Consider the following 15,066-nt stretch of genomic DNA (forward strand, 5'->3'; position numbering starts at 1 on the left):
AGAGCACCATTACAACTACAGGGAGACATGAAAGTAAGTCCAGTTAAATACTGAACAACCTTCCACCATAAAGTAAATTAATTAAGTAATCAAAATCGTTCTGATGAGGATAAATATCCAGTATTATATCATAAACTCAAATGATAAATCACTGGAGAACATTCACTTGTCCCAAAACTCCAACTTTTCCATTATTGTGACTATAAAAGATGGTGATCAAGGTTATACTAATATGGAATCGACCGAAAACTTAATTACTGAGTTCACAAAAAAAAATACCCTTTCTTTTAAGTTGCCGATAAAATCAACTGAAGATAACAAGTTAAACGATTCTGATTGCGTTTAATTTAAAAAGTTATGTCCTTTACACTTCCACTAATAAACTGCTCTATTTGTTGCCCACATTTCAGGCGACTAATGCTATTTCAGTTACGTAAAAACATTTTCTATCTTTTGATTTGAAATGGATGACAGATTTCCGCTGAAAAGTGAGTACGTACTTAGATGGTGAAAATAATAACTTCTACTTAATAGGTACATTTTCAGAAAATATTCGTGCTCCGATTACAAAAAGCTGACTAAACCTGAGAAGTGTTTGCTCACTACTGTCGGTTTTTTTGTTATTTTAATAATTTATTTGGGTTCAAATTTGCTTGCTATAACTGGTGAGTTATTCGCAAATACTATAAAAAAGATGTCGCATTAAATATTTCGTAGGACATGTCTGTATGACGGAAAAATGTATTCGATCGGCAGCACACATATTAGAAAACATTGACAAAACTATTGATCCATGTGATGATTTTTATAAATTTGCTTGCGGTAGTTTTATTAAAAATACCATAATTCCTGGTGATAAAGCAACAGTTTCTTCGGTTTCGAACACACGGTAAGCAATTTTTGACTCATAAAACTAATTAAATATTTTTTTTTAGTGACAAGATAATTCTTCAATTGATGAATCTTTTCGAGGAGCCTTATCACGATAATGACCCACATTCTTTAAACCTAATTAAAATAATTTACAATTCCTGCATGAATACGACGAAATTTCGGAAAGAAGTTCTAGACTTTGTGAAAAACGAATTTAAGAATTTGGGTGGTTGGCCTGTTTTGGAAGACAACTGGAACGAAAGAAAATTCGACTGGGAAAATCTTGTATATCGTCTTAAAACGACTGGATTTAGACGTACTTTCTTGTTTAGAGTGGCGGTGGATACCGATTCCAAAAATTCGTCAAAGCATATTTTGACAGCAAGTATTAGTTTGCGGTCTTTTCAAACAGTTATAGTGTTTTATTTCTAGATTAGTCAACCTTCTATGGGTTACGTAGTACTGAATAGAGACTACAACGATACACTAGTTAAAGCTACGTATAATTTTTTGGTTGAAGTAGCTGTTCTTTTTGGTGCTGATAGAGCAACTGCAGTTACAGATATCAAAGATCTGATTGATTTTGAAATTGAGTTGGCAGATTTGCTAGTTTCGAATGAGGAACATAATAATATATTTCAGGACTATAACCCTAGTACAATTCGCGAGTTACAGAGGAATTATTCGAGCATTCCGTGGTTGAAGTTACTCAACAGTTATTTGTTTCCCGTAGATTTCCTGGATTTAGGTGACACTATCAATGTAATGCAACCTGAATTTTTCAAAAAACTGGATACATTTTTGCCTAAAGTCAAAAAGCGGTATGATCTTTTTCAAATTTTAATTGTAATAGTGTTGTGTGTATTTAGAACATTGGCAAATTTTATATTTCTAAGAATTTTGAGGGATCTCCTTGCTTACTTACCAGAAGAGTTCACAAAACAGTCACTAAAATATATCAAAATTGTTTTCGGAAAAAACGATGTGATGCCAAGATGGAAGAGTTGTATGTGGGAAGCTGCGAGGTAAGTATCATCTAAAAATCTCACTGAAATCGACAAAACGTGTTCAGATTACATTTTGCTGTTTCACATATACATATCAAATATTTGTTTGATAAAAGTATAAAACAAAAAGTGACTGAGTTAACAACAGACATAAAGGAGTCATTTTTGAACACTTTGAGGCAAGTGAAATGGATGGACCCGAAAACCAAAAAACGTGCTATCCTTAAAGCTAAAAATATGAAGTCTTATGTGGGATACCCTGACGAATTTTTAGAAGACAAAAATGTGGAAGAATATTACCGAGATGTAACCCATAAAATAGCAACATATGCTCTAATAAACAATGGTTTCAGCTGCAGTTGAATCCAAACGAGCATTATATAAAAATTCACTTGAATTTATCCAAGTTCTCCCATAAAAAGAAAATTCAAAAATTGCGTAAACTTGTGAAAAAACCTTACTGGGTAGAACAAGCTCGTACTTATGACGTGGGTGCTTTCTATGTACCAGCCGAAAATACCATTGGTATGAGTTGAACATTTCAAATTTATATTTGATTTTATTATTTTAGAACTACCAGCCGCGGTCCTACAAGATTACTTTTTCGACCCAGACAGGCCTCAGTACTTAAATTACGGCGCAATAGGACAAATAATTGGTCATGAAATCACTCACGGGTTTGATAATGATGGTAAACAATATGATAAGGACGGCAATGTGATTGATTGGTGGGAACCCGAAACTACACGAACCTTCAACACCAAAACCCAATGTCTTGTGGACCAGTACGAGAATTACACAATTCCTGAAATAGAGATGAATTTAGACGGCGTTAGAACCTTAAGTGAAAATATTGCAGATAACGGTGGTATAAAAATTGCTTATAAAGGATATCTCAAATGGGTTGGGCGCAATAAAATAGAACCTTCTCTTCCGGGACTTCCGTATACACCGCGTCAGCTGTTTTGGATTTCGGCAGCTAATATTTGGTGCACTAAATCCAAGAAAGAATTTCTTAAGAAATTTGTGACTTTTGGTTATCATTCTCCTAAGTATTTTCGAGTTGTGGTGCCTTTTATGAATTCGGATTATTTCGGAAGGGATTTTAATTGTCCTTTGGGTTCACCGATGAACCCGAAAAATAAATGCAAAGTGTGGTGAAACACTTTATTATTAAGTATGTTATAAAATACTATAAGATTTATTTAGTAAAATCTGAGGTGGATTAAAAAAACGTAGACGTGAAACTAATTACCTCGCCAAATTAATTAAATTAAACGCCGAAGGTTCTAAATTTGCAGAGTCTTTCTTTTAGATTCCCTTTTAAAAACTTCACTGCTAATTTTGCAGTTCTCGAAGACTTTCCATGTTTGAATTATGAAGCAATACGACAAGAAATCGGCCATAAAATAACTTACGATTTTGATGATCCTGAAAGACGGTATGATAAAGACGAGAACGTGATTAATAGCAAACCGAAACAAATCGGAGCTTTGGCGCGTTTTTGCAGCTGAACCCAGAATTTAAAGGTGTTAAAAATTTATTTAAACTTATCGCCGATGAGGGAGAAAATTACCAGGGTGATAAAAACGCAATAAACGCCTTTGAGAATACCACATACTCGTTACATGTTTCATCAGCTGCCGAATGAACAAAATAAATAATAATACTTCTATATTCGGGAAAACTTTGTAAACATTTCCCTGTATGAATAATATTCAGCCTTTCCTAAAACGTAAGTTTCTCGTGTTTCTGTTCAACAACAACGAATTAAGTAATTTAATTTATGAGGAGGTGTATTTTAATGGATGCCTCTAAACTATCTAAAATGTAGGCAGTTCTTATTAAGCGTGAAATTATTTTACTGTTGGAACAATCTAAATTTAGATGGACGGGATGGGGTGGTTGATATGGAAATTTTGTACTAATTAAAGTTAATTAAATTATGTGCATTCAACGTAGGAAACGAGCACTTAGAAATAATTCAAACTTTGAAACAAGACAATTTTAAAAACTGCAAATTAAAGAGGTTTTAATTGTGAAAATGGAAAAAAAACAGCCAGGGACTTTCTACCTTTAGTGCAGTCAACCGGTTATAAAGAATGCGCTTAAAAAGACCTATTAAAAAAATTGCAGAAAATAATGGATTAATTATTGCTTAACATGGCATGGTATGTTGCTAACATAAAATACCACACATATCCTGATGCAGTGAGTGAAACTAATCACATTTTAATAGCCATTAATTGACGTAGGTGCATCAAAAATAAACATTAATATCGCAAAAAGTGCGTGTTTCTGTGTTGTACCGTATTAGATTACATTGTAACTATTTAACCTTGTTCGCATACAGATTATTTCGTGTCACATCGACGAATGAAAAACGTATTTAAACAAATAAAACAGATGCTATAAACACTTTAAAATTTGTTGAAGTTTCATAAAAAAAATATTTTAATTATGTGACAGTGATAAACATATTTAAAAATATTTTTGTGAGTAAGTTTAATCTTACCCTGCACATACTTCTATTCAGTATATACACAATATTATGTAAAATGGAAACAATTTTTTTACGCGTCATTCTACCATCGAATGACTTACACATTTGACCTATTTTAAAGTTTCTAAAATTTTCTCAAGCAAAAAAAGTCATTAACTGTTACTTTGTGGGAGATCAAATCTTGAGAAAAGTGCGCATGCAGTCATTGATAACGAAACTGTAAAACTTGTCGTAATCTCAAGAAACAAATTTGCTTTGAGGAAACAAGTTGACTTGTCAGTGTCGCCTGCATCTTCACTGGTAAGTTAGTTGAACTGGGATGCTGGGGTAGAGTTATACTGTACTTGTTCTTTTGGCAGGTGTGCTTAGGGTCGATTTTGGAAAGTACTTTTTATCATGATCTTGCACGATATCGTTGCTATAACTTTTTACTCATAGCCCCTGCTGGTTTTTGCTGCGACAATTGTGCCTTAATTATTAGTCAACAAATTACAGATTTAACGTATGAAAATACCCTAATGGGAGAGAGTTTGAATAAAAAATCTCCAATTTAAAACGTGAAAATACTTTACTTCGTGAAGAAATCAGAAGATTAATGCAGCAGAATTCGAAAGTTAACCGTCATACTTTAAATAATGTTTTCAATGAAGTTAGTTTGATTTATGATGCAATTCTCAAAAGTGCACTTTCAGTCGTTGTCAAACCGAAAAATACCACTCAAGCAATAACAGACTAAATCTGACATTATTATTTCGTCTATTAACTTTGACAATACTGATGAACCCAAAATTGTCCAAGTCCGTAAAGATCTTTGTAACTTCAGGCGTTCCCCAAGGATCCATTCTCAACCCTCTCCCTTCGTTATTTTTATTAACGGTGTTATCAGAAATATTAATCCTGAAGTTCTGATGTATGCAGACGATTTAAAGATTTTCCGGTGTATTTCGTTTGTAAGTGATTGTCTGGAACTCCAGGAAGATATTAAAACATTCCTTTATTGGAGTAAATTTAACCACTATGACTATTTATTTATATATTTATTTGTTTTGCTCCAACTCTCCTTTTTAGGATATGCAGTAATATACTAGCTGCATGTTATGGTAGACTTTGGGTGAAAACCTGTTGGCTGACGTATTTATTAATCATTTTTAGGTCTAAAATCGAAAATTCGCCTTCGGTTCATGAAGCTTCGATGATTTGGTAATTATTGAAATTTATCATAATTAAATGAATTTTTGGCAAAAATATCTCTCCCTCATGTAGAGTCTTTTGTAGACGTATTCCCAGTTTCATTTTATTTGCAACTTTAGGTTTAGCTGCATCAAATCTTCTCACTAAATATCATATTATTATCCTCCTTTATACTGATGTTTTGGATCTCCTAATGTATAGGAGACTATCCAACGGCACCTTACCAGATTTTTTTGTCTTTATACACTGGTCACAAAAATTCTGGCGCACATCTTCTTTCAAATAATGCATGGGACATGCGTTTTGAGAAAAATTTAAACCCCAAATATCTACTCGATTTTGCTGTCTGAGCACGAAAATTCAGGCCTAAAACTTTCTGATTGTCTTACCATGAATTGGGCCAGAAAACTCACCTCTAGAAAAATGTGGCCACTTGTACAAAAAAGCAGTAGAAAGAAAAATTTTTCTGAAATGTTTACGTTTTCCCATACAATATTTTTTAAAGGGCGAGATTTAAATTTGATTTATATAGGTTTTTAAATCCCGAGCGTAAATTTCCTCGATGTTTCATAATTCATTCTGTATATAAGAACATGTCATCCGTCCCGATATTTATTAAACAGATAATCTCCGAAATTGCTGGACTAATTTTGTAAAATTTTAGAGATAATAATTTACTCCCACCCTTGCGGTGTATGAATCTGCCTTGATTTTTTACCTTAGGCATCGGGATTTTCGAAAAAAAAATTAAAATTGTATAACAATATTTTATAATAAGTAATATAAAAGTTTCACTAGAATATACCGGGTGTCTGGAAAATGGCGGATTAACTCTTCAATATGTTATGTACGGGGGTTTCGGGAATCCCAAAAAAATAATACAAACATTTCTTATGATGTAGATTACGAAAAAACCTAATTATTACATAAAAGTAAAATTGGCAACACCGCACATAATGCGTGAACATCTCAGGCTTTCTTTCTGGTTTCTTAGTAACGATGGTGGCTGAAATCCGCTTTTTTTTTAGAACAATAACCATAACAACTAATACCAACAATAAAACTAAAACAAGCTGTTATTTTTCATTAATAAATCAACCAAAAAAAATTATAAACATTTATAAATTATAAACAAAAAAAATTATAAACATTTATAAATTATAAATAAAAACAAAACCAACGAAAGAAAAATCAATTAAAGCATAAGCAAAAACTAAATACTAGAGAAGATGTTCAAAATTCCTGCCTTGTGCATGTAAGTAAGCTCGTAATGTTTCCAAATTTTGATCATTTTTTGTAAAAGTTAGTTTTCAGTACTTGCTAAGATAAAACTGATTTTGGCAATGATATACCCTCTAAGAAAAAAGAGGGCGGTTGGGCGGGGCTAGTACCTGCTAAGATAAAACTGATTTTTGCAAATGAGACATCTTCTAAGAAAGGAGAGGGTGGGTGGGCGGGGCTAGTACCTGCTAAGATAAGACTGATATTGGCAAATGACCTACTCTCTACGAAAATGAATGGCGAGTGGACGGGACTGGTACTTACTAAGATAAGAGTGATGTTGCCAAATGATATACCTTTTAAGAAAATGAAGGGCAGAGGGTATATCATTTGGCAAAATCAGTTTTATCTTACCAAGTATTGGCCCCGCCCACCCACCCTTTATTTTCTTAAAATAAGACCAATTTTGGCAAATGATATATCCTTTTAGAAATGCAATTAAATTATTATTAGGCTCCAAAGCACTTTCAAATTCTTTCCAAACAGGAATACCTAGAACCTCAAGATTGTTTTAAATTTTTCAAAAAAGAGCGGGGTCTCAAAATGAACTAAAAAACAAGTCAGGTCAGAATTTTCCAAAAACAGAACACCAAAGCCCCCCAAAATTGTTTTAAATAATTTACAAAAAAAATCTCCATGGGCTCCCAAAATAATACACCATGGGTACCCAAGAGTCCCCAGAATTAGAAAAAAAAAACACTGCGGCACTCAAGACTTTTTCAATTTCATAAAAAATAAAACACTAAAAGCTCAGAAGATTTTTTCAAGTTGATCCAGCAAATAAACACCAGATTCCTTTAAATTTATCCGGAAATAAAACACCAGGGGATCTAAAATTAACTGTAAATATTTCAAACGTAGGGTTTTGAAAATTTTGACAATTTTTGTATGTCAAATATTTTTAACTGCTTACTCGATTTTTGCTGATTTGTACCGTCGCTTTTTATCAGGCAAACATTGTTGTCAAATCGAATTTTTTCTACCGCGCACGTTTTTTGATTTTCTAATAGAGCTATTAAACCACCCAAATGACGTCAAAGCGGTTCGTTAATAGCGGGAAGGGGTTCTGAAACAGATTTGGTGTAATTTAGATCGGTAAGATTGGTAGCGACGACGAGAAATGTCAGGTGAATGTCAGTGACAAATGTCAAATTAAAATTTCCCGTATTTCGGGAGGCGTAAGGACTTCACTAACTTCTTTACAAGACACTTTAACCAATTTTAACTTACAAAAACTCGAATTGATTCGAATTACAGTTGTTGTTATGAAAATTCGAACTTCAAATATTTCGTGGTTAGTGTCAGACCAACTCATCACCAACCACGACAAAATTCCCCAGATTTAAAAAACGCAAATTTCAATTAATGTGCGCGGTAGAAAAAATAGTATAAATAACTCGTTCATAAGGCCATTGTGGCACTTTATATAACTCGCTGCTAGCAAAAGAACCAGTTTTAAAATTATTATAACTCCACTTAAATGTGAGAAGGAATTTTTTTAGTACTTTTCCTAGACTCACCAGTTAATTTTTAAGAGCGTATCGGCTATCTTCAGACACCCGGTATATCAAAACTGATATGTTTATCCCCACTGAAAAACTGGTGACGTTTGTTTCGCAAAATATACTAAGAGAAGTATGTGAAGTATAAAAAAGTCCTCAACAATGAACAAAAGCATAAAATAAACTTCAAAAAATATTTACTTTAAAAAATTTTGGAGTCACTTTTTTCATTCTCAGTTTCTTTATTATTAAAAAAATAATGCGTTCTACATTTTTTTCAACGAGAATATTGTTTTGGTGAAAATCTATGCATACATTTCCAGTTCAACTGTGTGCCAAATTTTATTACTCCTTACGTCATTCAAAGAAACACATGCTGAAATCGATGTATTCCTAAATTCTTAAAAATATTTTTAATTCCAGGTATTACGTCCACATATTTTAAATATACATTTTTTTAATTTTAACAAATTTTAAAATGTTTATAACATCTGTTTTATTGTTTTAAATACGTTTTTCATTCGTCGATGTGTTACGAAATAAACTGTAGGTATGCGATCAAGGTTAAAAAGATACAGTGTAATCTAATACGGTACAACACAGAAATACACACTTTTGCGATTTTAATGTTTATTTTTGGTGCACCTACGTCAATTAATGGCTATTAAAATGTGATTAGTGATCCTCACTGCATCAGGATTTGTATGGTATTTTACGTTAGCACATTATTTTAGTCTATTATTTTCCCTAATTCTTTTAATAGTATCTTCTATTCTTTTCATAATTAAAACCTCTGTCACTTGCAGTTTTTAAAATTGCTCTGTTTTAAAGTTTGAATTAACACTAATTAGTGCAAAATTTCTTTACCAGCAGTAAAATAATTTCACACTTTATCAGAAATGCCTACATTTTAGATAGTTTGAAAGCATCTATTAAAATAGATTCATAAATTAAATTGCTAAAGTCGTTTTTAAAACAGACTTTTCTTCCACATCCAAAAATTTGTTTTTAGAAAATTTATTTCTATTCGTCACGCTGGTAATTTCGTCCCTCATGGGTATAGCACTTTAAAAAGAGGTTAAACTCTTTGTAATTTTTCCTGAAAATTTTGACTTTTTTAATATGCCCAAAAACCGGTCAAAATCTTTGAAGTTTCCATAGCTAGAACTGTTGATATTTTAGTTTTATAATTTTGGACCTATGTACTTTCAGTCTTTTAACAATAATAAATATAAATATCAACAAAAAGTAGTGCGTTTTTTACGTTTTTTAAATATTAAATAATAATTGATTTTGGTGACAATATCAAGAATTAGAATAATTAGTTATCTTATGACAGATGTTTCTTTTTTTTTTATTCAATGATTGCAGTTTTATAGTACTCCTATTATTTAAATGGAATAATAATTTTATTAATGATTTTTATTTATAACACGAATATAAAAATTGTTTAGTGTTGAACAATTCAAATGCTTTGGTTTCGTATTTTTATTGTCATTTCATGCAAATTACAATTCTTGACAGGAAATATGACCTTATTTTGGTGTTGAAACTTGGCATGAGATATGTATATCTATGTATGTAAAAACATGTTTAGATTTCTCCTGGGAATTAAATTATTACACCCACACTTTACAACTAGTTAAAGTAGGCAGAGAATGAAGCAAGACTTTTATTAGTACTTATCATCTTAAAATAATTTATTGTTATTTGATTATATTACTTGGTGTATACAAACATTTGAGTAACAACCACATAAACTAATGTAAGTTCCACCGAATAAAACCGTTTGCTGCATTGTAGATTTTTTAACGTGAGTAATAAATTTGAAAACAAAGCTTTCTTTTTGACGTAATAGTTCGTGCGTCAAAATACTAAACTAAGAAATATTAATTAAAAAGTACGTAATACCTGTTACATCAACTTTATTAGTTTTCATTAAACTTTGATTCACTGATTGTGACGTTTCCACGCAAACAGGGCTGGATGTAGTTCAGTTTTCAATATTGTGTGGATGCAGTGGGTGCAGCTCCTAATGTTACCGTTATCGTATTTGCGTATGCGATTAATGATAAAAAGACTATTAATTTAGACAATTGTATTGTACGGCGTACGCAAAATATTGACAATGCTTTTTAAACAAGCCGTAACCTTTGTTTTAATTATTTATGGGATCAGTCATTTGGTCTTGGACGTTCTCTTCCGGTGAGTCGCTATTGTCACCGCAAAATTTTCGGTCACCTTGGTATAATGTTCGAATTTGAATCATATCAGCGTTTTATTGTGATCTCGATCGTCCACTGCACAAACCCACTTTTCATTATTTTTCCATTGTTCGATTTACATTTTCTTGTCAGGTTAGTTAAAAACGCACGATCCACGATCTTGCGATGCGTTAAGTTGCTGAATTTAGCAACGGAAGATTAATTGACGCTCGTCCTGGCGTAACGGCACCTTATTAGCATAATTATTATCAAAAGTACAAATACATTGTAACCATTAATTATTTTTTTTTGCTACAAATTGCACTAAAAAACTTGCTGGCGGTTTTGCAACAACTATAAATAGATTCCAAACAGGTCAAATCGTTATCATAAAAAATTGTCGATTTCAATTCAGACGAGTGTGTCTTTCCCATATTTCTGTTTCCGATGCTATTTATCATTTAACGAGTAGGTAGAGTGCAAGCGTAGAACCGTCGGATGAACTATGATAAAAAGTGACTTTTTGCGTGTGTAGTCTCTTCCAAATCTGTGCTGCGTACGCTACTGCTTTATCAACATGCCACTGAGGTAAGTGTTCCAGTTTTAAAAATTCTTGAATGATGAAAGTGGCACCGTTTTAAGCGAAACGAGATGCCAGTCTCCTTCGGTAATTAAAAATTGTAATGTCTTCATTTCAGACAGGACTCTTGGTGGAAGCGCAAGACCAAATTAGAACGAAAATTGATAGTTGTAGCTTTAGTATCGCTATGTTTGGCGGGATTTCTCCTAATATCGCTACTTTTTTGCCAGAGAATCCGTAAGTACTCGATTACATAAATTATTTATTTACTCAAATGTGTTTTTATATAATTCCTTGTTGTCGGTTTACCTTGTACCCCATTGTTGGCAGACACCATTAAATTCTAATGAAGTGCTCCGTTACATCACTCATTGAAAAACATACCCATGTGACTCGATCTTGAACAATACTCCACAATTTTCCTTTCAGTACTGTCAACTTCATCGTATCAAAATCATCAATCACTTTGACAGAACTATCAATTTATCGCTGGTTCTAACAGTTTTTTTGATGCATTCCGGCATTAAATGAATTTTGTTTTGTTTTTTCTAAATGCATTGTTCATGTTTATTACCTTGGAAAAATTTGCAGATTCGACATTTCTTGGATCGGATGATATCTGCCTCACCAGAGAATGCGTTGAGACGGCAGGGGAGGTTTTTCGTAACATGGACGAAAGCGTGGATCCGTGTCAAGATTTTTACAGATTTGCTTGTGGAAACTATATCAAACATTCTCTGATATCTAACGATAAGACTTTTGCTAACACGTTTACGGTAATTAATGATATTCTTCAAGAACAAATCAAAATTTCGTTGGAGGAAGCACCTAGCGCTAAGGAACCTAAACCTTTCGTCACCGTGAAGAAGTACTACAGGGCGTGTAAAAACAAAAGTAAGTAGGTACTGAAGTGTTACATTTTCAGTGATGAAACGTCTCATAGTTTTATTACCTTTGAACTTTAGCGTTGACCGAGCGATATGGGTTGGATATTGCACGGAAGTTGCTTAAGGATTTGGGAGGTTGGCCTGTGTTGGAAGAGTATTTTGATGACTTCACCTACAACTGGATCGACAGTATAGGAGCACTACGTAAAACCGGTTTATCTGTTAACAGTTTGATAGATATATCAGTTGGACTTGATTTTAAGCATTCCACAAAGAGACTTATTCAGGTATTTTTTAAACGGAGCGAATTTTTTCCAAAGGTTGTTTATAGATCGACCAACCCGGGTTAGGACTGAGTAGAGAATATTTAGTTAAGGGTATCAGCGATAAAATAGTTAAGGCTTACTACGAGTATATGGTAGATATAGCTGAGATGTTCGGTTGTGACAGACCTAAGGCAAGCGAAGAACTTCTCGAATCACTACAGTTTGAAATAAATTTAGCAAACGTAAAAATATCACATTCATGAAATACTTAAACCAGACTGGTGACAATTTTAGTTTTCCCTTTCTCAAGAAGATCGAAGGAACATCAGTAATTTATATAATCTTTTAACGATACAGCAGCTGGAGGCCAAATATTCTCAAATCCCGTGGCTAGATCTTATCAATACTATAATGCCCAAAAACGTACAAGTAAATCGAAGCCAACCAGTACTAGTAGGAGTTCCATACTATCTACAATCGTTCGAAAAATTGATAAACTCAACACCAAAACGGGTTCAAGCCAATTACGTAATGTGGAGAGTAGTTAAAGACCTAATTTCCTATTTGAATCAAGAGGTTAAAGACAGGGAGTTAATTTTTAAGCACGCAATCAACGGAATCCAAGAAAGCCCCCCCAGATGGAAGGAATGTATTGATGAAACCACAAGTTTGTAAGTTCCCCAAAAAGCACGTAACCTTAGTTAAAAAACAAATTTTAGAGCACCAATAGTAATAGGCGCCATGTATGTTCGTAAATATTTTCACGTGGAGGCCAAACAGAACGCTCTTGAAATGGTGAAGTATATAAAAGAACAATTTAAAGATATTCTTCGGTCCATAGATTGGATGGATAGCGAGACGCGTAAGAGTGCCTTGGATAAAGCGAACACGATTGTAGATCACATAGCGTATCCAGACGAGTTACTAGACGATCAAAAAATCGGACAACTATACGATAAGGTGAGGTTTTATACTATCACGATGTGTTTTACAGGTTTTTATTTTGACTTTAGTTAGAAGTCGATGAAAATCAGTTTCTTTATTCAGCTTTGAATATCAGCAAATTTACGATGGACTACACTTTGAGTAGGCTTCGGGAAGCTGTGAATAAAACGGACTGGAAAGAACATGGCTTTCCGGCCCAAGTTAATGCCTTTTACCATCCGTTGGAAAACAGCATCAGTATTTCGTCTTTATAGTGTATACGAATTAAAATTTATAATTTGTCTTTAGCGTTTCCTGCTGGTATCCTCCAGGGTGTTTTCTTTCACAAAGACAGACCAAGATATATGAATTTTGGGGCCGTGGGTTCAGTCATTGGTCACGAAATAACTCACGGTTTTGACGATACAGGACGCCAGTTTGATAAAAACGGCGACTTAGTGAATTGGTGGAAGGAAGAAACGAAAATCAAGTTTTTGGAGAAAGCGCAGTGTATAATAAAACAATACAATAATTATTCAATTCCGGAAGTAAAATTAAAGGTACACTTTTATAAAAACTGTATTAGTGAAATAACGCCAATGTTGCAGTTGAATGGTGTTAGGACGCAAGGTGAAAATATAGCGGATAATGGTGGTGTTAAGCAAGCATATTTAGCGTATAAGAAATGGCAACGTAGTAACGCCCCGGAACCCAAACTACCTGGTTTAAAGTACGACCCGAGACAACTATTCTGGGTATCAGCCGCTCAAATCTGGTGTTCCAAACACAGACCAGAAGCTATAGCTTTACAGGTTACTGTAGACGCGCACTCTCCTGCTGAGTTTAGGGTGTTGGGACCATTTAGTAACTCGGAATTTTTTGCCAAAGATTTTAACTGCCCTGTGGGCAGTAAAATGAATCCTGAGCACAAATGCTCAGTGTGGTAATAAATTATTTGTTACATTTGAAATTTTTATTTTTATTTTTTAAATTTTAATCTTGAAATTAAAGGGGCTTGAACTGAAATTTTAACCATTTATAAAAAAGTAGAACAGAAAAGCAATCAGGTTGCATATTGGAAGTAAATCGTTATCAAATTTAAAAAAGTTAGTCCAAGTTTTCCATCCTGAAGTGATCGGTTGCCACTATGACGTCACTCACGGATCTAGCGCAAATTATTGCTCTACCTTGAAGGCTACGGGTAGAAACTTGATATTTTCACTGATGTTCTTTCTTTTATTATTTATTTTTATGAAAGTAAAAGGTTAAAATATTAGTTTATTTATCCTTTGAAGGTTGTGAAGTATGAATTGTTTTAAGAGATGTCAAATAAGTAATTTTTTAATAAAATCTTACTAATAACGTTTGTGTTTACAACTTAAAAACACATTTTTTTAGAGATCTATGTACTAGTTTTATAAGTAGATTTTTACGTAAACTGCCACCCTGTATTTTGTTATTTGAAACCTTATGGTGGAATAAACGATATAATAAGTTAACAGTGTTTTTCCCACAAAAACAACTCGTTTTTGAAGTAAACATTTTTAACAGGAAGATTTATTGTTTAGTCTATCCAATAATCAATGAATAAAATTAATTTTTAAATCTGCACTATCATATCCTATTTGATGAATTCCTTCAGCCAAAAAGTTGTAGCGTCTAAGAAAAAGTGACAACTTAGTTAATTTATAGTTACAAACGTCGGTATTGCGTAACATAAACAACAAACATTTAACACGATTTTTCTATTAGTACTGCTTGTGTTAAAAACGGTAAAATTCATTTAAATGACTTGCGTTGTATGTTATTTCATATAAGGTTTAGATTAAAAGTTTGGACGCAAAAAAG

At 33.1% G+C, this 15,066-nt stretch overlaps 2 protein-coding genes across 6 annotated transcripts; both read left to right on the plus strand.

The window, feature by feature from the left end:
* The first annotated feature begins 409 nt into the window (after positions 1 to 409).
* Positions 410 to 3,187, plus strand: LOC135120280 (neprilysin-2-like). Its single transcript, XM_064044584.1, has 9 exons — positions 410 to 492; positions 547 to 665; positions 718 to 889; positions 936 to 1,254; positions 1,306 to 1,694; positions 1,743 to 1,898; positions 1,946 to 2,186; positions 2,234 to 2,405; positions 2,452 to 3,187. The coding sequence occupies exons 1-9, from the start codon at positions 464 to 466 to the stop codon at positions 3,039 to 3,041; spliced, it is 2,187 nt and encodes a 728-aa protein (XP_063900654.1). The 5' UTR covers positions 410 to 463; the 3' UTR covers positions 3,042 to 3,187.
* Positions 3,188 to 4,357: 1,170 nt separating this feature from the next.
* LOC135122888 (neprilysin-2-like) lies at positions 4,358 to 14,910 on the plus strand. Of its 5 annotated transcripts, none has more exons than XM_064047370.1 (11): positions 4,358 to 4,375; positions 11,034 to 11,149; positions 11,260 to 11,378; positions 11,733 to 12,035; positions 12,107 to 12,315; positions 12,360 to 12,536; positions 12,589 to 12,965; positions 13,014 to 13,254; positions 13,308 to 13,476; positions 13,528 to 13,778; positions 13,827 to 14,910. In XM_064047370.1, exons 2-11 carry the CDS (start codon positions 11,139 to 11,141, stop codon positions 14,163 to 14,165), a joined length of 2,196 nt encoding a protein of 731 aa, XP_063903440.1. In that variant the 5' UTR covers positions 4,358 to 4,375; positions 11,034 to 11,138; the 3' UTR covers positions 14,166 to 14,910. The 5 variants fall into 5 exon arrangements, with proteins under 5 accessions (XP_063903440.1, XP_063903438.1, XP_063903436.1 ...); XM_064047368.1 differs by lacking the exon at positions 4,358 to 4,375 and adding an exon at positions 8,912 to 9,064; XM_064047366.1 differs by lacking the exon at positions 4,358 to 4,375 and adding an exon at positions 8,912 to 9,059 and having other exon boundaries at positions 10,536 to 11,149.
* Positions 14,911 to 15,066: the final 156 nt, after the last annotated feature.

This window comes from Zophobas morio, unplaced genomic scaffold (assembly GCF_036711695.1).
Source record: "Zophobas morio isolate AGI-343-1 ecotype UQ-CSIRO unplaced genomic scaffold, CSIRO_AGI_Zmor_V1 ptg000005l, whole genome shotgun sequence".
Classification (NCBI taxonomy): domain Eukaryota; kingdom Metazoa; phylum Arthropoda; class Insecta; order Coleoptera; family Tenebrionidae; genus Zophobas; species Zophobas morio.

What these genes read in the sequence shown, in the direction of transcription:
- LOC135120280 (XM_064044584.1), top strand. Translation starts at nt 464, where the DNA reads ATGGATGACAGATTTCCGCTGAAAAGTGA. An exon ending in AGATTTCCGCTGAAAAGTGA is followed by an intron (nt 493 to 546) that starts GTACGTACTTAG and finishes GTACATTTTCAG; the next exon opens with AAAATATTCGTGCTCCGATT. An exon ending in CGTCAAAGCATATTTTGACA is followed by an intron (nt 1,255 to 1,305) that starts GCAAGTATTAGT and finishes TTTTATTTCTAG; the next exon opens with ATTAGTCAACCTTCTATGGG.
- LOC135122888 (XM_064047370.1), top strand. An exon ending in TTGAAATAAATTTAGCAAAC is followed by an intron (nt 12,537 to 12,588) that starts GTAAAAATATCA and finishes TGACAATTTTAG; the next exon opens with TTTTCCCTTTCTCAAGAAGA. An exon ending in ATTGATGAAACCACAAGTTT is followed by an intron (nt 12,966 to 13,013) that starts GTAAGTTCCCCA and finishes AACAAATTTTAG; the next exon opens with AGCACCAATAGTAATAGGCG.